Below are 23,313 nucleotides of genomic sequence, written 5' to 3'. Positions count from 1 at the left end.
TTTGTGTGTGGGGGTGTATGTGTGTGTGTGTGTGCGATGGTGAATCCATGTGTGTGTATATGTGTGTATGTGTGCACATGTGCGTGTATACTCACAGCACTCGATGGGGTTGGAGGAGGCCTGTAGGGAGATGGTCCTGCCATTGGGCTGGTTGATGTGCACACGGAACACCATCCTCACGCGTGTGTTTTTGCGCCCGATGTCCGTCTCGCCCTTGCGCAGCTCGATGTCGGAGTTCCGCAGCTTCAGAATCCCTGCACAGTCAATGCTGTCGCACAGGGGAGAGGATCCATTTTAGCATCAGCATACTGGTACTAAGCAATATACTGTCTGTAGGAGCACTATGCTACATCTTGTCTCAAGAATCCTGAGTTTATTACAGGCCACGATCATGAGTCTATATCGAGACATACATTACAGATGGAATATACTGCATCATACTGTATCATCATATAACATAAACATAACAAGTACAGTCTGTTATTATTAGGACATCATCATTAGACCACAGAGACTATCTATAATGCAGATGTACAATATGTTCACTGTCACAAACAAGTCCTGGAGCTCTATTTGATCAAAGAGACTGGCGCCAGATCCGCAAAGCCTCTCCCAAGGTAAGAGTGCATATAATATGATTAATTATGATCTAAAAGGCAAAACTGACCCTAGATCAACACTCCCTACTCTGAGACGTCTCGTCTAAACTTCCGGGTCACAGATATCGGAAGTCCCGTAAGAACACTACTGAGTCGCTACCCCATCTGTAGCTAGGTTCTTCTTAGAACAACATTACATTTTTTGATGTGACTTATAATGTTCCTGGTGCCCCAGAATACAGCTCTCTGGAGCAATCTTCAGGGCAGTGTTCATTAGGGCAAGTAACAGAACACGCTTTAAAACGATTTGCAACTGTTTCACTCAGTTTATCGTCTATTTGGTGCCTAATGAACACGGCCCAGGCCATTGGTCTCTCCACTGTCTCCTCCAGAGGAAAAGCCCATTGGCTGCCGCTTGCATTCTCACAGCCACTTTATAACCCTCTGCCTTTCCTCCAAAAAAACATGCTCCCTCTACACTGTTCATACTTTTATCATTTCAAACATTTACGGTTTCAACCTTACTAACCGATGTCACATTGAGCTTTTCCTATGTTGTCTTTATTTATTTTATTTTATTTTATTGAATATATTTTTTTTTGCGGGAGGATTTACCTTAGGGGAAAAAAGGCATCACTTTTCAGACTGGCCTTTCAAGAAATTAAACTAAAACCAAAACGTTGCTGGTAAAAAAAAGTCAGGAAATGACATATGGGATATGGCTTGGCATTTCAATGATTTTTACACGGAAGCTTTTTTGGGTGGAATTCTTGGAACATGTTAAATGTCAAGTTTTACACAAATCCATTTTCCCCCTTCATTTTGGTCTATCTGAATGTGATTCTTTTTTTCTTTTTTTTTGAAAGAAGAATTTCAACAAGTTTCTTTAGTGGCACATGCCTGATGAAAGTGTTCAGTCATGCAGTTATGGTTTTAAAACAAACACATTAGAGGTAGTGTGCCATGCTCTATTTGACTGTCAAACGACTGTTGGAATGAACATTAGTGTCTCTCCTCATGAACTATGGTGTGGAGCAGCCAATCACGGCTTGCAGAAGTGATATGGTGAAGTCAGCTCAAAGTCAAGATCTGTAGGGACAGCAATGGCGACTGTTGGTCATAAAAAAAACACTCCAAGATGTATCCTACACTTGTGGTGGAACAGTGTCAGTAAAGAATGAAGTCACTGACTGCGATGGTGGAAAGGGAAAGGGGGAAACCTAGTCAGTTGCACAGGAAAGGTGGCAGGAAAGGGTTACCGAACCCCCCCAAAAATATTTGCATGTTGACGGTTAAATCTACATTTGAACGGACACATTTGGACTAGTTGAGTGGAATTTTATTTTGTTTCCAACACCAACTCGACTTGTTCAGTGAATGCCACCTGATTCAAAAGCATAGTATAGAAGTAGCCCAGAATTGTCTAGATTCTCAGAGACAACATGCTGTGTAATAAAGCAGAAGCTACTGGCTGCTATCCATTTCAATGGGTGGATACCAAACAACAGATACAACTTTATCGGCAATAATACGGGAAGAAAGAGATAGATTGATATGTGTCTGGAGTCTGACATCGGTTGTCTACAGTGCCGTCTATGTAACGTCCCACACAGTGAGTGAGCGAGAGAGAGCTGGCTTGAGAGCAAAGGGCTAGCCGGAGTGTTATCAGGCTGACTGTTAACAGCTCAATGGAAAGACTCCGTCAGCGACCAACCCTCCTCAGACAGACCCTGGCCCTTCCAGCCAGAAGAGAGAGAAAACACGGGCTGTGTTCATTAGACACCAAAGAGATGAAAACAGACTGAAACATGGAAGGACTACCTGGACCAAGAAATGCTCATTTACTTGTTCTGCTGCGATACACTTTAAAACGTTTTCAGTGATGTGACCTAATGGACACTAACCTGGCCTACACTGTTCTACCCCCAACCCTGAGGCTCAGTTTTTACTATATACGTTCACTGCCTCTCTCCCTCTAGCTTATACGGTGACGAAAAAAGGGAAAAGCTGACGTCATCTGAATAGTTTTCTCGAATATCAGATTTATCCATGGTGCCCTGTAAAGTGTAATGGCTGAAGCTCCACAAAGTATCCCCTGTCGGGATTTGATACATTCAAAAAAGGTCAGCATAGAATTGTTGGAAATCAAAAGGCATGTTAGGTTCAACCATGTTAAACCAACAAAGTTCATTTTCTAGTCAAAGAGATCTGATATCTCATGGTGCTTGCCAAATATCTTTGTAACCTCCCACAATATCCAAACAAATATTAAAATCCACTTGAACTTAATATAAACCCAGTCAATCTACATCAGGTCTTCTAAAAAGTACATTATACCAATGAAACACAGAGGAGAATAAAGCTACAGTTCAGTAGGTGGTGATGGAGCTTATTGAGTTGGGGTTGAGTTGAGATTTAGCTGCCTTCTCCATCAGAGAAAGTCCTGGGCCTCGGGACAGCAGACCAATTGTGGCGTGAACAGAGCCCCAGGGCAGGAGCTGCTGCCTGGGAACCCTGCGGAGAACAACCTTCTGACCTGCTGGAGATCCGGAGTTGGAGAGTGGTTTAAAACTGCACAGTGATTTCAGGAATTGTATATTTTTTATGCACACGGCAGATTGGGTGCAATGGGGAGAAAACCAACAGAAATAGGGCCTATTGGATTTCCTGGGCATTATTCCTTTTAGACTCTACATTGTGTACAGCACTGTATTAGGCATGCTTTGGTTGTCTTTCTTCCTGAATTCCAACACACACAGTTGGTGATCATTGCAAATACTGCAAGGGTACCATTTTTAACACTAGAAGCGCAGAGGCAGTCCTTTTGACTGCATATTAATTTAAAATAGAAACATCTCTGCCATTGTTAGTCATGGCCCCCCTCCTAAATAAGTCCGTTGTTTTGTTAGAATTTCGATGTCGCAAACAGAATTTCTGTTATAAGCCGTTTTAAGAGGACGTGCCTTGTTTTTTTTTGGCAGGGAAGACATTTTGAATCCAATATAATATCAGAAAGAGCAGATTCTGAGGTTTCCAAAACACTTTTGTCAGAAAACTCTCAAAATTGAAGAGATACGCTCAAAATATATATCTCTCCAAGAACCGCTGTTTCATGCGCTCCACGTGTGAGCGTGCAGCAGCAGATAGCTTACTGCAGGGTTACCCAACGGGCAGCCCGCCGGTGATTTTATTTGCCCTCGCCCAAGTTTTGCGAGCAAAAAAAAAAAGGTTAAAAAAAAGGTTAAAAAAAAGGTTAAATAAAATACCAGATAATCAGCTCCAAGTTATTTTAATTTTGGAAGTCTGTTCCCGAGTGTTCCCACACACAATAGAAAGACACGATCGTATATAAACGTAAGCCAGGTTTGAAATTATTCTGTTTATGTCAAATATTATATCTGTTTGGGCTTCTTGCGGTCAATTTGCAGTCTACATATTATTTGTAATTATGTACCTGTCCCCTGATCATCCGCTCAAGGAAAAATCTGCCTGTGGCTAAATCTAGTTGAGTATCCCTGGCCTACAGTAACACAAACAAATGAAAATGCTATTGTGTTTTAATGTTATCCAAGACCTTCATAAACACAACCAAATGATAATTAAATATGAAATGCATTTATTACACTGTTAGAATATTGCAGTCAAATTGCTTGCTCGTTGCTTCAAAGTGGGGTCCCTTCGAGGCCTAGCTTTCCTAGTGTTAAGAGCGAGTGACAGGAGAGTGAAAGGACAAGCACTCACATGGCTCTCATGTTGTTCTCGGGCAGCAGAGGGATCTCCAGCACCTTGGTGTTGGACTGCAGGGCCTCGTGGCTGGCGGTAGAGACAGTCTTGCCCGTGATGCGGTGGACCTGGTAGAAGGCGTGCGGTCGCAGGAGGCGGTCGTCTGCGGTCCCGATGAACAGCTGCAGGGTAAGGGGCTCGCTCTCCATGTAACCGTAGAGCTGGCGGGAGAACAAAGAAGTCCAGGTGAGACCCAACGTCAGGTTTTAAAGCACCTCATAAACAACCCGTCATTTTGGGGAAATAGAGATTGAACATCACATCAGCTACTGATAGTTAAGAAGCACTTTAATGAAAGGTTTTTAGGGGGGAGGTTTCAGAAAATAGGCCCTTTGGTCGGATTTGTTTTTCGGTTGGGTTGGAGACCCGTTTCCAGATTCTTGGTGTCTTCTGTTTTTTGAATTTGGGAGCGGTTTGTTAATGTACATCCCTTTAGGGGAGGGTTAAAGAGGGTTTTGATATTTTGGAGGTAGTCTGTCTGGGGTAGAGATCTTCTGGGCAGCCAGACACGAGTGCTGATGGAGAGGTTGGCTTCCCATCACTTCACTGTTCATTAAAACCTCACAGGCACCATAAAAAAGTGCCCAATGAGAGGATAGCAGTCGACAGTGACTCAATGGAAAGTGACCATTTTGGAGACCAAATAGAAAACCAAGATGATAATTTAAAAGTCTGCCTCTGAGCAGAATGCACAATGTTTATGAGGATTTGATCCCCTCAGCAATGGACTAACGTTAGTAAACATTAATTTCCATGTCAGAAATGGAGTTGAATTCATAAGGGGTAATCATAAACAGTATTTTGGCAATCTACGTTGAATATTTCTGCTGGTGCACCATACGTATTAAGTATTTTAAATGCAATCCTTTATGGAATTGCTTTTTAATATGATCAGCAATATCTCAAGAACAATAAATCCTAGATGATTAGTAGCTCCACACATGTGCTCAATAAATGTCTAGTACTCACAATATCAAAATACTAATGTTTATGAGAAAATATCAATTCTGGACAAAAGTCACGCACACTCGGTTGAAACAAAATTTCATGACTCTATATCGATTTGTTCCTATTTCTTAGGTCGTCTGTTTGTTCTCCATTGTTGACTACATTCTTCCGCGTTTGGCCCCAAGAAATCATAAACTTAGTGGCCTTGTGGTTATAGTGCCGCCCTGAGATTGGAATGTGGGAGTTCGATCCCTGGCCGAGTCACACCAAAGACTGTAAAAATGGGTCCCGATGCATCTCTGCTTGGCCCTTGGGAGATCGATTGAGGATAAGGCCCTGCGATAGACTAGTGTCCTGTCATATTAAGCTGCCTCACACTACAGAAGCAGGAGATAGGCTCCAGCTACTTACTTTTTGGTTGCAAAATACAGAAGAAAAACCGCTAGCCACATTTACACGGATAGCTTGACTTTCACACAAAGAAAACACCAGATCACAGTGAAACAAGGCTAGCTTATTCTCTACGAGTAGATCACTCCCGTTAAAAACATTCACATACTTGTGCCTTGCATGCTGCCAGCATACAACCCCTTGGCCTCTGGGCATTTATGAACCTGCATTATGATTTCCATTAAGGCCTATGAAGCTCAGGAACGGAACCAGAGACGGTGTCACACAGAGATGAAAGGAGGCCCCTGTATCGGAACCGCCACTTCAAACAGTTTTACACTTCCCCTCTTCCTCTCACGGACCACCTTAAGCTGCTACTGATTCCCCAATAAAAGCAAGTGCACCAAAAAAAACCAGGGATGGTTACTACATCTTCTAGATAGTACAGTAGACTTAGTAGACAGCGTTGCTCAGTGTGATCTCCAATGGCCTCAATAGCCAAACAAGAGATATGTGAGAAGGCGATGTCTGTCAGTTCATTGAACATTTAGCCAACCTTGTAACAACTAGAATCATCTAAAACAACCATAGACCAACCAGGACAACCATCTAGAACAGCAACAAAAACACCTAGAACAACCATAAAACAACCAGGACAACCATCTGGAAGAGAGCTCTTACAACCCTGTTCCTGGAGAGCTACCATCCTGTAGGTTTTCACTACAACCCTATTCTAGCGCATCTAGTTCTAATAATTAGCTGGTTGATAAGCTGAACCAGGTTAGTTACAACTGGGGTTGGAGCGAAAACCTTAGCGGAGGGTATTTCTCCAGGAACAGGGTTGGAGAGCACTGATCTAGAACAACTGCAACCATCTACAACAACAATGTCTGCAGAAAGCAGCATGGGGGATGGTTGAAACCCATTTGGAGAGGGGGAAAATACTTCAACCTCAGGAGAAATTGGCAGAGGTGCACATTACTCAATGTGGTGAATGTTACCAGACATTTTTGGGTAAGAATCCTGACCCAGGCCTATTTGCTAACCCAATGGACCACTTCTGGTGCAACCAAATTTTTAGACCTCCCAGCTCCCAGGCAACGTTTGTTCAAGTGTGTGTGTGTGTGTGTGTGTGTGTGTGTGTGTGTGTGTGTGTGTGTGTGTGTGTGTGTGTGTGTGTGTGTGTGTGTGTGTGTGTGCGTGTGTGTGTGTGCATTTAATGTGGACTTGGAAGAATCTCCAAACCTAGAAACCCTCCAAATATTGGGGACCCGTTCCGAACAGTCAACAGGCAAATCTCACACTGGGTAACGAAGGACAGACCTCCAATGCTTCACACAGCTAGGTCCTTGACCACATCAGAGACCGTCACAAAACAAATCACTTCCACTAGACAGGTCTAACCAAACAGCGTCCATCTGAAAAAAATCACACAAATTGCTCAATTATCTCCCCAATAAAAGTGTGTATCATTTCAAAAACCCCTTCTTAAAGTTCAGTCTTATGGAAGTTCAGCGCGGCTGTGTCCGACTGAAAACAGCGAGTCAAACGGAATAAGCGACTCCGTGTTTATTTAACGGATTGAGTCATAGAACAAAACACAGACCACATGTAACCTATGACATCATCTGATTAATGGATTTATAATTACCTTTGCGAGGGGTCAGGGATTGGGGAGTATGTGAAGGTATAGAAATACGTAATTGGAATCTTGTGTCCACAGTAATTCGTCTGCCTTGTTGGACATGTTGACACTTGGTAACAACCAATAATTAGGACCCCACTCTGCCAAGTACAAAGGGGAACGACCAACCGAAGACACAATCAGCACGCATCTATGAAGACAGTGAAGAACGACTGAGCTCATTTTGCTCTGGTGAGACAAACTGACGATAAACTTGCCAGGTGACTGTGAAAACAAGTGAGGTGAGGTGAGGTGATCTACAAACTGAAGGCATCATTTGGCTGGTGCGACATATTGAGTTATGCTCATGCCTGCTCATGCAGTAGCTCTCTGTTGGTGAGTCTCAACACAGTACAGTACAGCACAGTACTAGACGTATGCAATCCAAGGGTCTCAATAATGGACAAACCAGCAGCAATCATTACAAAACGATCTGGTTTTCTAGTTCTCGACTTGATATCATCACTTGTTTGATTCAGATATCAAGGGAACTAGTTAAGCAGGCTATACTCTCCTTTCCTCATTCACTTTCCCCTTTTTTCGTCTTCACAGCTCCACACAGTGTCTCCAGCAGCTGTCCTGAGCTGTGTGCTAGTCACACATGCTAGTCATCAGTGAGTTACGCTGGGGTCAGGCGCTTCTTGAAGTCTCTGTGTCTCCAGAGAGCACTTCATCTAGGCAGTGATCTCACCAGCAGACCCCTCTCTCTCTGCTCGCCTTGTTATATTTTACTTTCGGTGTCACCAGTGGTAATTACGCTTAGCCGCCACATGCTACCAGTTACTTACACATAGACAAGTCGACCGAGAAGGAAGGAAAAAGTTGTACCATCATGCTACAACGGAACCGATGGAACCGGGCACGAGGTACCAATTTGAAAACGCAAAAATGTAAAAAAAAACGTAAAAATGGCATAATTTCTTTATGATTTAATAAAAGGCAGGCTGCCACTCTGTGGCCTCTGTCCCTTTTGAGCTTTGCTCCTCGGTAGACTTTGCTATTGAATTTCTTTGTGACCTCCAACCATTACCTTAGCCTCAGCCTTCACGTGTCTGCATATGGATAAACCACAAGAGGTGAAGTGCGTGTGTTGGGGGTAGTCTTTATCCCTTCACTCGGCAATGCTGCGGTAGCGCACGATGACGGTGGCGTCCTCCGGTGGGGTCGGGAAGTGATTAATGAGTTCAAGCAACCCTCCAAGTGATGCTGGCCTTCCCAACAGCAAATGAACGTGGTTGTGATCCCCCCTGGGCGACCTCCCTCAATAAATTTACCATATGTGCTCCCTCAGCCCTCAGCTCTCCTCTTCCATATCTCCTCTACCTCTTTCCCTCTCTGCTCCTGTGACGTTCCCTAGTCCACACACACCAACCACAAACTGAGCGCAAAATGTACTTCTTCATTTTAAATCCTCACAAGGGCAATAAGAAAAGACAAAGTTGAGGAACCGTCGTAAAGCTTAAGTGTGGTTCAACGAGAGAGGCTTCGCACACCTGTGAATCCTAATTCACATTTGCGTCTCTAGCCATCTATGAGTCTTGATGCACAGCCTAATCTTGACCAGATGAGTTTAGCTAAGCTATGAATGTAGTCAATCTGGGCTACGTATATTCATCTTCAACCAAATTTGAATCGAAGCCCAATTTGCTGCTGTCACACTACACCAGCTTCTGCCACTGCATGTGCCAAATTAATTTACACCTCTAACCCCCATCTACTGGCAGGTTAGACAGCATCTCCTCTTCCAACACATGCCATGCAGGATAGACCGAAATCTCAAATTAAACAGGTTGTATATGTCAGCTGAAGTGTTAATTGTTGTACACAGCTGGGTTGCCTAGGTCAGACTGGGTTTTGATGATGTGTAACTCTGAGGGTGTTGAGCTCAGAACCAGAGCTCACCCGGTCCTTTTCCACCATTCATTTGACATGAACCATTACAGATCCATCATCATAGCTGCTAAAATTCAGCCCTGAGATGATGGTGCTCTGAAGAGGTTTTTCCTATGGGCTCAAACCATGTTTGCTATGTCCTCTTAATGAGAATCATGTGTCCTTGTCAGTGATAGCTTAATTAAGTTTTTTTTTTTTTTTTATCTTTTTTTTTTTAGCTGTTGCTTTATTACCTTGGTTTACTTACTGTTTACATAAAAACTCGACTTCACACTTGTAAGTGTTATGCTCAAGATCTAGAGACAGACCGGGTTGAAAAATGGCAGAGAAAAGATTTGCACATGTTTGTTTAAGAATGTGACTTGCTGGTGAGTAGCAGCACAGTCTGGCCTGTGGGGAGAGTGTGAATATGGGCCTGCACAGGAACACTCTCTTTCCCTCTCTTTCCAGCTCCCAGAGATTTCATCACCGCCTGGAGAAATGTCATGACTCGTATTCCACGTGGCGCATGCAGTGGAGGGGAGAGAAGACTGGAAGCGGGGGAGAAGGGAGAGGAGGGAGGGCAGCTCAGGTTTCCCCCATTTTCGCGCTCCCTCTCTCAAGTGCTGACAGTCACACGGCGAGACTTCGCTGTACCCAATTCAAACACTCATCCCAATTTCTCTCTCTCTCCCCCCATACTGTCTTCATTATCCCCTTCCTCCTCCTCTTTCTCCGGTGCCTCATAGTCATAGAGTATGCATATATCTACATGTGAATTGTTAATGTGTTGGGTTTCCCTGGTTCCAAATGGCACTTCTTTATACAAGCGACAAAGGGGCTATATTCCTCAAAGTGTGTATTTAAGCGTATTCCCCAATGTCATGTAATCAAGGGCAACGTTTCAAGTCCTGGCCCATGTCTAGACCAGCAAAGTCCAAATTCCAAATAAAAGGACGACTTGTTACCAAAATGTCTAGGCATTACGTTTTAGCCCAGGTACAGGGTATTACATTTGGGCAGAGTGATGTGTAAATGATTTCAGTCTACCCCTGATATAAAGGCTGGCAACCAGTGTTTTGCCTCGTAAATCTGGCGGCTTCTGGTCCTCACCTCAAACTAGTGAAAATGCAGTCATTTAGTCCAATTCTTTCCAGTTGCTGTTCAATGGTAATTAGTGGTTGCCCAATATACCAAGGCTGTGAGTAAGGGAAGCCCCTTGGAGGCCTAAAACACAGTTTCATGGGAGCCTAACTGCTCCTCGGGGCACAGACGAACAGCCATGACTGCCTCTTGTAGAGCAGTTCATGGTCGTGTTCAGTATGGGCAAAACGAAAAAAGAAAAAACGCTCTCGAAGTGAAATGAAACAGGGAGGCACTATCAGAACTTGTCCAATAAGAAAGGCTCATTTTCATATGTGTTGCGGAACGTTTCACTACGGTGTTCGTCGATGAACACAACCCAGGAGTCTGCACGGAAGAACAAAAGGCATCTTTCATGTTTTAAACAAGAGGCGGCACCAGGTTTAAAACACAATAAATGACAGTCTTCGCAGCGAACGTACATTTACTGTAGCTGTTGCCGAAGACATTACACAGCCAGCATAGATGTCAAGGGGAAACAGCACATGTTCAACCAGCAGCACATATGCTAAGGTTCTTCATGTCATTCTAGATATACTCTATCCATATGTAGTACTTACTATAACACTGTGTGATGGGTCTAATATTCTACAGGTGTCGTCTAACACTGTGTGCCCTGTGCGTGTCTACGTGTTTCCTGTGGTTTCCTGTCTCAATGTATACCTGAATGAAATTTCCCGAGAGGGTCACGTCCCAGGTCGCTACCCCTCAATGCAAATATAATTCCATGTAATTCCACTTTGGCAATCATTCAATTCCATCATAATATCAGTTTCTTTGGAGAAAAAAAACATCCCATCATGACGTGGTGGTCTTTGGTGTAAAGGAAGGTAGAAGATCAGGTTTGGATTTTTCCTGAGCATGCCTTTAGAAACTATGTTGTAGACGTTGGACATAACTGTGGTGAGAGGAGGGGAGCCTGGTGAATCATCAGGGGGAGAAATTGGAGGCTAGTTGGGGTAGAGCAGAGGACCCTCCATCCCGTTAATGGGCGCTGTGGTCTGCAGCCAGTAAGTAAAGTGGAAAAGTGGCCGCGGGGGTCAGGACGTGGTACATCATCACGAGAAGGGGCTGAGAGGCCTGTGGGAGGAGGTCTGCACTGTAGCGATCTCCAAAAACAAATGATGGAATATCTGATCGAGGAGCCAGAAAGCAAACCGGTGTGGTGTGAGGGGATACGGACAGCAGAGTGCAGTCAGTGTACCCCGTAATCTGGAGGTTACCGCGAGTGTGCGGCTGCGGCAGTGGGCCTCCCCAGATTTACGTCTTCATCCTGCAAGAGGGGCTGGTGGAGGAGACGGAGCTAGGAGCTGAGCATGATGTCACTGTTACAAAGGGACGTTTCCTGAACAAAGGGGAGCCTGTGTGCTTGGATTAGAAAAACACCTCCGTTCATTAAGTAGGAGCAACAGGAGGACTTCCGTGATAGCAAATTGAGCAGTCATGAAGACAGAAACAGTGGCGCTGTAAAGGTAGCAAACATTGTTTTGAGTAACTGTTTTTCAGCCAGGTGTTTGTCAGTCAGTGCTCTTGGGGTCATAGCGTGTACTGCAATGCTTCATTGACTGATAGCTTAGATACACGGTGTCTCATCATGTTTTTCAACATGTTATTTTTAAACTGTTGCGCACAGCAATGGGATATGTCACAATCACTCATAGGTGTTGTGCCTGTCCAACCCTGAGCCAAAACCCCAGTGCTGGTGTTTGTGCAGCTTTAGCCAGCATTGGGAATGTCGGTGTGGGAGAGAGGTTTGAGGAATGAGCGGCTCACGAGGAGCAACATCGGCAGTGATGCGGAGGCCCACAGGGCCAGGATGGTGGTGGGGGAGGAGGCATCGGATGGGCTCTGGGACTAGTCTCACCTCACCCTACCCCTCTTCCTCTCCCTCCACCCAGCCCCAGGGCCACCCGGGCCCTAATCAGCAGGAAGCAGAGTCTCTCTGGGGGTAACACAGCCGAGACCCAGCTGCCTGCCTGCCTGGTGACTCCCTGTGCCCTCCCTCTCTCCCTCTTTCCTCTGCGCCGCTCCCTACGCCTCCCTCTGCCCTCCCTACACCCTTCCACCGCCTCACTCTCTCCGTCTGCCCTCATCACATCTGTCTCTGCATGTGCTCTCTCTCCCTCCATCTCCCTCTCTTCCTGTCTTCCTTGTCCCCCCTCCCACATCACTAAACACTCACCCATTCTCCATGATTGCACCACCCACCGATCGCCTGCCACTCATTGCTCATAACAGCAGGGCACCCCAGGGACTACAACATGCCCTATCACTCCTAACCAGCCTCCATGGGGACTGCACAGGATGAGTGAAGAAAGAGAAAGAAAGAAAGAAAGAAAGAAAGAAAGAAAGAAAGAAAGAAAGAAAGAAAGAAAGAAAGAAAGAAAGAAAGGAGAGAAAGAGAGAAAGAGATATGTGCCCCCACATCCTACACACGGGGAAAGACATGATGAAATTCTGTCTTCATTTCGTGTGTATCAAGTATTTACCTGACCTTCTGCATTAATCATTCTCTGCCAACAAACGTCCAGTCAGAGGCTTGATTCTTGTGAAATTCCCCAGAGATTCTAATTCTCTCCAAATGTAATATTAGAGGTGTTGAATCACCTCCAATATCATTGTTCCGTAAAAGTAAAAGTAAAAAACAATGTGAGTGGGTGAGAATATGTGTCACTAGAGCAGCTGTCATTATGTTTAGCTGAACCATTGCAATATTGCCACCATAGGCTGACACACAGCTGTCGATACCTCTTTAATAAAACACATTTTCAATCGAGTACTCTACACTGAATTTTTTTTGGACCCCAGCACCCCAGTGACATTGGCTCTTTCAATGAATCTTTCCTCGATTCCTCACATACTCTCTCTTTTCCTCCTCCACAAAAGCCATTGGAGTAGAAGACCTGAGGGGAGGGACCTTGGACCTTCTCCAATACAGCTGAGAAGGAGGCGAGGAGATAAGGTTCTGAGGAATCAAAAACGGGCCTCGGTGGAAAAAGGGCCTCGATGCTTGACGCTTTCAGTAGACATTCGTCAGGGTTTATTCAGGCGTGTAGTGTAGACTTCCTTTTCAATTCACTTCACTGAAGTATCCGTGTCGTAAGACAGCAACTCACCATTACCATCACCCACCTGTGAAAAGTTTCTCCCACGTACACACACAGGATGCTAATTCCCTACTCCTGACTCACTCCTTAGACCCCCTTAAAGACTGACATACAGCCTGAGTCACAAAGTGGTATAAACTAAACTAAATCAAGTTCAGTTTCACCTGCCAAAACACTGAATGTTGGTCAACAGTGCACTTGTATGTCGTTACACAAAGGGTTTTAATGAAGGGGTGTCATTACTTTAAATTTAGAGAGAGAAACTGAAACTTGACAGGCTATGTCTACGACACCTTGTTGGGCGCAACAGCTGTTGTCAGACTTGAAACTCAGCACGTTAAGTTGTGTTGAAAAGATCTATTTGGAAAACGGGGTGCAGTGCTAACAACACATGTTGAGTGTTTTAGAGAGAAGTAGGAACCATCAAGCTGGACCAAGAGAAGAGGGTTTGCTCAGCCCTTCTAATAGGCAATGTGCTACGCTATACTGTATTTGCTATGTATTTATATATAAGTTGCATATGTGTTGTTATATTTATTCACAGTACATATATAATGAGACACACAACCCCCCCCATTCACACACTACTGTCTTAGTAGCTTACCAGGGTCCCCACCTTGAGTAAATCAGCGTGACGGCCTTAGAGAGAAAGGAGCTCTGTGTTGGGCCGCTGTGGTGAGAGTGACGTGAGCTCTAGAATCATTGCCAAGCACAATACCGAGAGGTGATGGTCCTGCTCCATGCTAATTGTGTCAATATGTGCAACTGCTAGCCACAGTGACCTCTTACTGCAGTAGGTTGACTCCCGGCTTCAAGGGACATTAATAATAGAGAACACACGCACGGATGTATGCACGCACAGGTGCACACACACACACACACACACCTACACACACACACACATTATTGAGAAAGGTACCTGTACGACTGGATGACCTCCGGACGGAGCTTTGACTGCCCCGCGGCTGCCCTCTGTCTCGTAGTGGGCACGGTGGTGGGACTTGGGCTGCACCTCGATCTGCAGACTGTACGGGCCAGAGCAAGATGGCAGCTGCCAATCCAGGGCGGGCAGGGAGCTATGAGGAAGAGAGGCCGTGCTTGGTATTGTGTGGAACATATAGATAGTATTTATAATATAATAATATAAATAAGAATCTACAGAATAGCTTGGTCCCAGCTGTATGAGCCGTAGCCAACTCTTCTATAGACATCATGCAATACATGGAAACATATGCATGGCATGACAATGAACGAAACCAGAAAGGAGTTGGATAAAACACAAACAGACAGGACCACCAGGCTACCTACAAGCACGCACGCATGCACAAAGACGGATCCATTTCACTTAAATCCAGATCTATGTTTCCCTTGTTAAATAATGTCCTGATCCTTTCCATTTCATCATTGGCTCTAATCTAATCAATTGAAGTCCTAGCCTGACGTATGTAATTCCTAAAGCCTGGGCAATAACGGCTCTTTTGATGAAAACTAAATGAAACTAAATGAAAGAAGCATGTGGTCTGGTTAGTCTGCTGTGTTTTTTTTTTTTATATTGCTGTGACAGGTGTCGAGAAGCGGACTCTTAGAAAAAAAAAGGGTTCCAAAAGGGTTCTTCAGCTGTCCCCATAGGAGAACCCAATTTGGTTCCAGGTAGAACCATTTTGGGTTCCATGTTCCAACAAAGGTTTCTCCTATGGGGACAGCCAAAGACCCCGTTCAGGTTTTAGATAGCATATTCTTTTGTGGAGGGGGCATAGTCATTTCAGCAGCACAATGATACAACATGCCTAAAGGCTTAACATAGATAACCTAAGTGCATTGATGGTATCAATAATAGAAGTAGAGCTATCATCAAAAAACATTGAATCCCACACAGTCCTTTATTTTTAAATAAACAAACTCACCAAGTAACCAGACAACTGTCTGGCAACCCGAAAGACCATGGTATCTCAGAAAGTGTCACAGCTGGCCACTCATAATATCATTGTTCAGATGTCGCCAGGGAATTAGCCTATCTTCCCATGTGAAGACTGCAGAGATATTGAACCAAAACAAACATTTGCGAGACAATATTTCACTGCGCCGGATGCCTGTGAAGCATAAAACCCCTGACCTAAAGGCTGGCCATGAAAAGCAATCTCTGGCATCCTCTTGGAACTTTCAGGGTGTTTGTTGACCCAAAACTAACTGATTTCCCCCCTCTCAGGCTTTATCTGTTCTGGCCGAACATTACATCATGTTTAGTGGCCAAAGAAGAGAGGGGGCACATGACAGCACAGGGAAGCCGGTTGTGTGATTACCCCACCAACTGTTTCCTTGAGCAAGCTTGTCACCATCACTTCCTGTCTCTGCATTATCTTAATCAAACATTTGATTTCCAACAGGAAAGTGTGCCAGGGCAGGAAAGAGAAAACAGAGAAAGGGTCGCCGTGAACTGAAAAGGTTGCCTTGTTAAGAAGGGAGTCTGTCTGTGTGTGTGTGTGTATGTGTGTGTATGTCTATCCGTGTGTATTGTTTGTGCGGGGGTTTCTATGGTAACAGGGCACATGTGCTACACTACTCCTCCCTGCGAAATATGATTTACGAAATGTTTTGTATCTTCAAAGAGAAGCCCTCTTGGACGCAATACAGCGACTACGCTTCGACTGCTGCCTTTCTCTGCGGTCTATGAAGACAAAAACAATTTGGCACTTGCAATAAACAAACATGTCTATTTTTGGAAAAAGACAAAACCTGGGATGGCAAAATAGCGGTGCAAGTGGAGGAACTGTTTTTCGTGTGGTGTGGATGTTAGTCCATAAATCTTTTGAAATAAGTCAACAGCTCCATGAGCGTCATTGTCTTTTTCAAGGCCTAATAACGCTTAACAATGCTGCCTTATGTTCTAAGTGAATTCCCTGCCGACGTCAAAATTACTTTGTTTTAAACTGTTGATAATAAATGATTATACAGCACAATTAATTGAGCCAAGCCTTCCCAGTCCAGCAATATTTTATTTCCACCTACCTGAGGTAGGGCTTTGGCTTGGACCAGGAGTAGGGGTGCTGGGGCACGTCTAGGAAGCCCCCACAGTAGCTCTCCTTCTTGAAAGGCAGGCGGGAGATGTAGTCCTCCTGGAGGAGCTCGCTCCCAAGGCCCATCTCCTCTCCTCCCGGCTCCGTCTTCAGGCTCATGGTGGGGCTGTGGTCTAGGTTGGTCTTGCGGGCCTTGACGGGGACACCCTCGCCCATGTCGACCAGTCCGTCGGTGGTGAGGGCGTTGATGGCTGCCACGATGGCAGAGTTGGTGTACTGGTTGGTGTTGGCCAGCCAGCTGTCGTCTGTGACACTGACCCTGGGCGAACCGCGCGGGGAAGGCGTGGACGACTGGTTGGGCGAGTAGGTTGGCTGTCTGTAGGTGGTGCCGTTGAAGCTGTATTTTCTCTTCCCCACGCCAACACTGCCACCTCCTCCGCTGCAAGCCGGGGAGTTGGGCCTGGAGCTTCCACAGGGGGCCTGTCCCACCCAGCCCTCTTCGGCTTGAGCCCCGATCAGGGGGGAGGTGGATGGCGAGTGGTGTGGGGAGGTTGAGGGGGGGCCGAGAGGAGCGTGTGGGCAGGAGAGGAGAGAGGACGAGCCTTTCGGAGAGACACAAGGAGACTGCCATGGCGAGTTCTGGGATGAGTTGTCATAGTTGTAAAAGCCAGACTCGTAGGACGACGCATCCGAGTTGCAGCTACGTGATGACACGCTGCTGGCCGGGCTGAGGCAACTGGGGTCGCGGTAGCCATCGCCGTTTGGTAGCGTCAGGGTCACAATGGAGTTGACCCCCCGCTTGTGGTGGACGATGTGGTCCATGCTGCTGCTCTCCTCCACCTCCTCCTCAGGGTACTGGTGGTACGCTGTGATCTCGATGCGAGGACTCTCCAGGGCCGGGGCCCCGTTAGGCCTCAGGCCGTGGGACATGTAGTAGCCCTGGGCTGGGTTGTGGTTGTTGTGATCGTGGAGACCGTAGCCTGTCTGGTGGCAGGAGGACACGGAGATAATGGGGCTGGACTGCAGTGTGTGGTACTGGGTGGCCAGACAGGGATTTCCCATGCCCAGTGGCAGGGACAGGCTGACGTTTGGAGTGTAGCTATATGCATCTGGAAAATACAAACACACAAGGGCACTGTAAGTATAGGCCACCATCCAAGACATCACAAACAGTATTTTTCATGAAGTTTAGGATTTTTTTTACTTTAGGTCACCTATGCATTCATAACGCCTTTATAAAAGCTATATTACAGGTTATAAAACATAGCAGGCTAGCAGATACCCATAGACGTCCAGTCATTGTGCTAATGCTAGTTAGCATTAGCTCTCAAAAGTACCTCTAACTTCCTTCATACTGGACACAGAGACATAAACATGGTATCCACGAGTTCACCTGACTCTGGGGGAGTAGATAATGGGCTGCATTGCCGAAAATCCCAAAATGATCTCTTAAACCCTACGTCTATTGAACTGATTAAGGTCCAATGAAATGTGTGAGATATCAGCAGATTGTTAACAGTCCGTCTGGAGCTGTGCAGAGATCCACGGTGTGCTCTCTAGACTATAGGACCTCCTCCAGCGAAGCAGTGATGGAGACCTTATTTGATTGATGGCTTCACTCACTGAGTGAATTAGGGCTCGCCCATGTTGAACGCTAACAGCACTCTGCTATGCTTTGAGCTCGTGATTAAGTCAGAAAGTTTACAGCTGCTGAGGCATCACACACATACAGAATACATGCTCAGACACAAATGGTTGGACACACACACACACACACACAACAGATACATACACACATGATCTGCCACACAACACACACACACACACAAACACAGAAATATTTACTTTAACAATTCACACAATTGTTACAATATAATGATTTCTGTCTGATAAGGGTAATTTTATTTTACAATCTCAAATGAATACCAACCAAATGTTGTGCAGTGTACTAGAGTAAGGCAATCCCCTTCCAGCTTGTGTGCTATGTTTGTTAACCACAAAGCTACGCAAACAGCACGTCACATGAAATGATGAACCTGTCATGCACCACAGAATACGTGGGTAGACTGTCTAAAAGTAGTTCACGACAGACTATTTCCAGAAACAGTGGCAGGTCAAATTCGAAATGTATTTAGTAGTTCATAAAAAAAAAATTTGCTCAATGAAGCAATTAACAGTAGTATGAAACCTTATAGGCACACAAACTTACATTAAAGCACATTATGGTGGAGAAAGCAAAGGAAGGGAATGCAAATGTGAAATGTTCTTAGCAAAAGGGCCAAAGGGCACGAACAAAGCTTGCAATAATAAGGGAAGCAAACATAACTACATTATTAGATTTTATAATAATGTGTAATCATAATAAATTACAAGCGCCTAAATGCCTCTACGTATATGATTCTGCTAAGCAAGATAGGACAACAAAACGTGTATTGTCCTATACTTATTATGGTCTAAGTAGCCTATGTATTATTAATTACACACCAGAAACATGAAAAAAAGCATGGGAATAAGTCAGCTCTGACAAGCAGATGAAAATAATCACACTAGGCTCAACTGCATAAGGTAAAACATACACAACAGAGCAAAATAAATCACCAAAACAGTTTGAGCAACCACAAGTTCAGGAACAGACACCAGCCCCTATCCAGAGATCCGTCACCACCAACCTCTGTCAGGCCTGTGGCCACACTCTCCCCCTTGGCTGTACTCAAACAAAAAGTCGAAGTCAAACTCCGGTTCTTCACGAAGGGAGCTCATCTTAGCCTCAGCTTAAGGGTGATGAGAACAGCCTCCAACACCTCAGCTCTAACTGTTGTCTGTCTGTCTCTGTCTGTCTGTCTGTTTTGTCTTCTCCTTTTGTCTTTAGAGATGCTGTTCCTTTCTGGTGCTCGTTCCTGACAGACCCTCCACTAGTGCTGAGGATGCAGATCTCTTTCTCACTCCACCTAATGTGACTTTGAGGAGGGGTGGTACACACCTACTGACTACAGGGCTGACTGCAAGTTGTTTTTCCCTCTTCTGTTTCTGTGTGTGTGTGTGTGTGTGCGTGTGTGCGTGTGTGGCGCACACTATGCCTCAGCACACTCTCTGTTTCTAACACATGAGCTACATCCACCCACACACATCGGGACTTTCACTCATTTGTGTTATCGCTGCCGATCTTGAGCTTTGCATTTCCAGGTTGCGTCTGCTGAACTCTGAACTAACAAAGTGACAGAAAGCAAATTGAGGGTGAGAGCTCTGCGGAATAATGGTATCTAAAAATCCAAGGAAAACAATCACTGATGCTCTGTTTCGGTGACTTGCTTTCAGGAATTTCTTATGACAGTAAGTAATCACATCTGCAAAATCATGGCACTATTAAGACTGTATACGCGTTTGCAGTTTAAAGTGACTCGCATGGCTTGCTTTTCTCTCTCGTCACCATATTCCAAAATGTTTTCACTCTGGTTTTGTTATTACCATCCATAAATCCTTTCCCCCAGAACATGGGACCAAGTCAATCTGCATGTCTCTAAATACAATCTGGTTTCATTCACACAGATGGTGGGGCTCTGCTCGGCCCAGACAGAGTGAACCTCAGGAAGAGCTAGGTGGTCACAGATAAAGTCCTCTGTAGGCTCAGAAAATCAGCGGCTTCGTGGCTTGCAGTCAGTTATCACGAGCACCTTTTTTTGTTGTGGCTAAGTCACCGTAGAGAGAGGGGCTGCGTGTGTGTGTGTGTGTGTGTGTGTGTGTGTGTGTGTGTGTGTGTGTGTGTATGGTGGTACAGGCTACCATACAGGGTCACAGGGAAAGGAGTCTGACTGGATGTCTGCAATACTGCAGTTGTCAGCAGACTGGTGAAGCAGACTGGTTATGCATATACCCCAGCCAAGCAAGCTACACATAGAAACACACACACACACACACACACACACACACATACACACACACACACACACACACACACACACACACACACACACACACACACAAACGCACATGTGTCTGCTATTAATTATGAGTCTTAGGAGGGACTGAAATGAATAAATAACACAGCCCCCACCCGTCCACATCTAGAAACCTCAAAGACAAATTAAATCCCCAAACCACAAAAAGTCCATGACATCAGCACTGGAATAGCCTCAGCTACTTCCTGAATTAAGTGTCATGGCAGATAGAGCACCGTCAGTGAAGTGGATGGTCCAAATATGTGTGCATGCATGATGTAGATTTGTCAAGGTGGAAAAGCACAACCATGAAAACATACAGGAATATTTTCAATCAACATGGTCAAATAAATAGAGCAAAATGTGGGCTGTGAATGATTGATTATTGACATATAGGGCATTGTGAAGCCTGGGGGAAAAAACATACAAATGAGTGTATCCTACCAAAAACAGCGTTCCCTGCACTCAAATGTCGCCTACACATTGCTATAAAAGTGTTACTCGCGCACTTCGGGCTCTGGTTATCATATGGATGCCCCTCACCGCGTCAGGTATAGCGCGATACGCACAGCATCAATTGCGCACTTAGGAGACTCCTGTATTGAAAACACCGACACCGATTGGTGCAGAAGAAACCTTCCCAAACTATTGTAGTGTATACCTTAATAATAATAAGCATGATTTCATTGATAGCAACTCACGATTTGAGGATCATTAAAGTAAACATGACACAAGCACTCCAGTCAGATAATAACATTTGAACATTGCCACGTCAAATTAACGGAAAATATAGGCTAGACAGTGAAGCCGGTTACCTTCTTCTGCAGACTTCATCTCGGTAGCGAGAGAGTTGAGAAACTGCAATCCTCGTTCCTTTCCCAAAGCCGCTGGGAGGACTGGTCCAAAGTTGAATTTGGAGCTGAATCTCAAACAGCTGATATCCTGCATTCAACTTGCGATTGGTCTACTTTTGTGGTGGTGACGGTTGACAATAATATCACAGGCAGTATCATATGAGAACTGCGAGAAAAAAACGATTTCAGGCTGTAGAAATGTGCATTAATCAAAACAAAAATAAACGCATTATTTGTCAATAAAAAAGTAAACTCGAATGCTGATTTGAGATTAATTCAAACACTTTCATCTACGTGACAGCACTCCAAGAGAAACTGAGATGGAAAAGAGAGTAGAGTATGCGAAAGGGTTATCTTCACAGCACTTCTCACACACTCGGGGTTGGTCTGATGGTTAGATGAGTTTTGCTGTCGTTTTGTTATGCTTTAGCCTAATTAAGATTTCCTGAGACTCCTGGTAGCTGTGACACAGGGCATGTCAGAAGGGGCTGGCTCCATCCCTTTTAAAGCAGGAAAACACCTCCTGTTCAGCGCGCCGCCCCTCTAGGAATGACGTTATCGCTGCCTACAAGCTCCTTTCTGGAGGACTGACGGTGCTTGATCGAGTCCGCCAAGAGATTCCATTGTTGTATACGTGGGAGGGAGTCTGGAGGTGTTTTGAAAAACCTCGACTATTTATTTGTGTCTTACATTGCTCACCTTTCAGGTCAGTTTGGGCAGTTTGAATGCAGATAGCCTAGTTCAGGAGTATTCAACCGGGGGTCCGAGGCCCCCTAGAGGTCCGCTGATGCACTGCAAGGGGTCCGCAAAAATATAAAAACAAAAGAAAATGGAACAAATCTTTTTTTATTTCAATGTTGTTATGAATATTGCTAGCAACAACATAAATAATACATGTGTTATTACATACCTACAGTAGAAAATAAGATAATGTCTTCTTTCTAACTTTCTATTTCTCAACTACTAATATTGAGGAAATAGGCTTTGTCGCTGTTAAGCTTTCTTGACTTGGACATACATTTTTGCCAACACACTAACTGTTGTTTAACCAGCTAAACAGCTGCTCTTAGTGAAAATGTGTTCGGTGTGACCTTTCTAGCTAATTGGCTATGTTAGTTTACACTTCCTCTTCCAATTATAATTATAATGGGGCGGCAGATAGCTTAGCGTTTAGAGCGATGGGCCAGTAACCGAAAGGTTGCTGGGTTAAATCCCTAAGCTGACAAGGTAAAAAATGTTCCACCCCTGAACAAGGCAGTTAACCCACTGTTCCCTGGTAGGCTGTCATTGTAAATACAATTTTTTTCTTTACTGACTTGCCTAGTTAAATAAAGGTTAAAAAAACAATGTGGGGATGTCAAAATAATGTGGGAAGGTCAAAATAATGAAAAATGATCAACTCAACCTATTTATTTGAAGATGTTGATTACTTCTACTTTCCATGATCATTTACCTGATGATAAGACAAGACGTGAATTAAAACAAAACATTCCGGGCCTCCTGAGTGGCGCAGCAGTCTAAGGCATCACTACAGATACCGGTTCGATCCCGGGCTGTGTCGTAGCCGGCCGCGACCGGGAGATACAGGAGGCAGCGCACAATTAGCCCAGCGTCGTCCGGGTTAGGGGAGGGTTTGGCCGGCTGGGATGTCCTTGTCCCATCGCTCTATATCAACTCCTTGTGGTGTCAGCTGCATGCACGCTGACATTGGTGTGGCTGGCTTCCCGGGTTTGTCAAGAGGCAGTGCGGCTTGGCAGGGTCGTATTTCGGGGGACGCATGGCTCTCGGGGGACACATGAGTCCGTAAAAAAGTACAATAAACATATTAATAATAATACAAATAAATTCTAATGTATGATGGGGATCCCTGGCCAAGAAAAGGTTGCCGACCCCTGGCCTAGTTCATAAATAACTTGAACATCCATAGCCACAGTTACAAGTGTATGACCTCATTAGAATTGTATTACAACATAATAGCCAGGTG

General features: G+C 44.9%; 1 protein-coding gene across 2 annotated transcripts in view; it reads right to left on the bottom strand.

Annotated features, from left to right (window-relative positions):
• Nucleotides 1-21,910, bottom strand: part of LOC110489695 (nuclear factor of activated T-cells, cytoplasmic 1) — a 65,179-nt gene extending 43,269 nt beyond the window's left edge. The window contains exons 1-5 of one of the 2 annotated variants that reach the window (XM_036948320.2): nt 21,291-21,910; nt 16,533-17,649; nt 14,446-14,602; nt 4,341-4,543; nt 96-268 (exon numbers count right to left, since the gene is read on the bottom strand). In XM_036948320.2, coding sequence (XP_036804215.2) covers nt 96-268; nt 4,341-4,543; nt 14,446-14,602; nt 16,533-17,649; nt 21,291-21,423 — 1,783 coding nt within the window. In that variant the 5' untranslated portion in view covers nt 21,424-21,910. The remainder of the gene's footprint in view (nt 1-95; nt 269-4,340; nt 4,544-14,445; nt 14,603-16,532; nt 17,650-21,290) is intronic. The other variant, XM_090199558.1, reaches the window with a different exon arrangement.
• Between the last annotated feature and the right edge of the window lie 1,403 nt (nt 21,911-23,313).

This window comes from Oncorhynchus mykiss, chromosome 2 (assembly GCF_057628025.1).
Source record: "Oncorhynchus mykiss isolate SJ-2025 chromosome 2, ASM5762802v1, whole genome shotgun sequence".
Classification (NCBI taxonomy): Eukaryota; Metazoa; Chordata; class Actinopteri; order Salmoniformes; family Salmonidae; genus Oncorhynchus; species Oncorhynchus mykiss.
The sequence above is the reverse complement of the archived record's forward strand: the minus strand, read 5'-3'. Positions and strand labels throughout refer to the sequence as shown.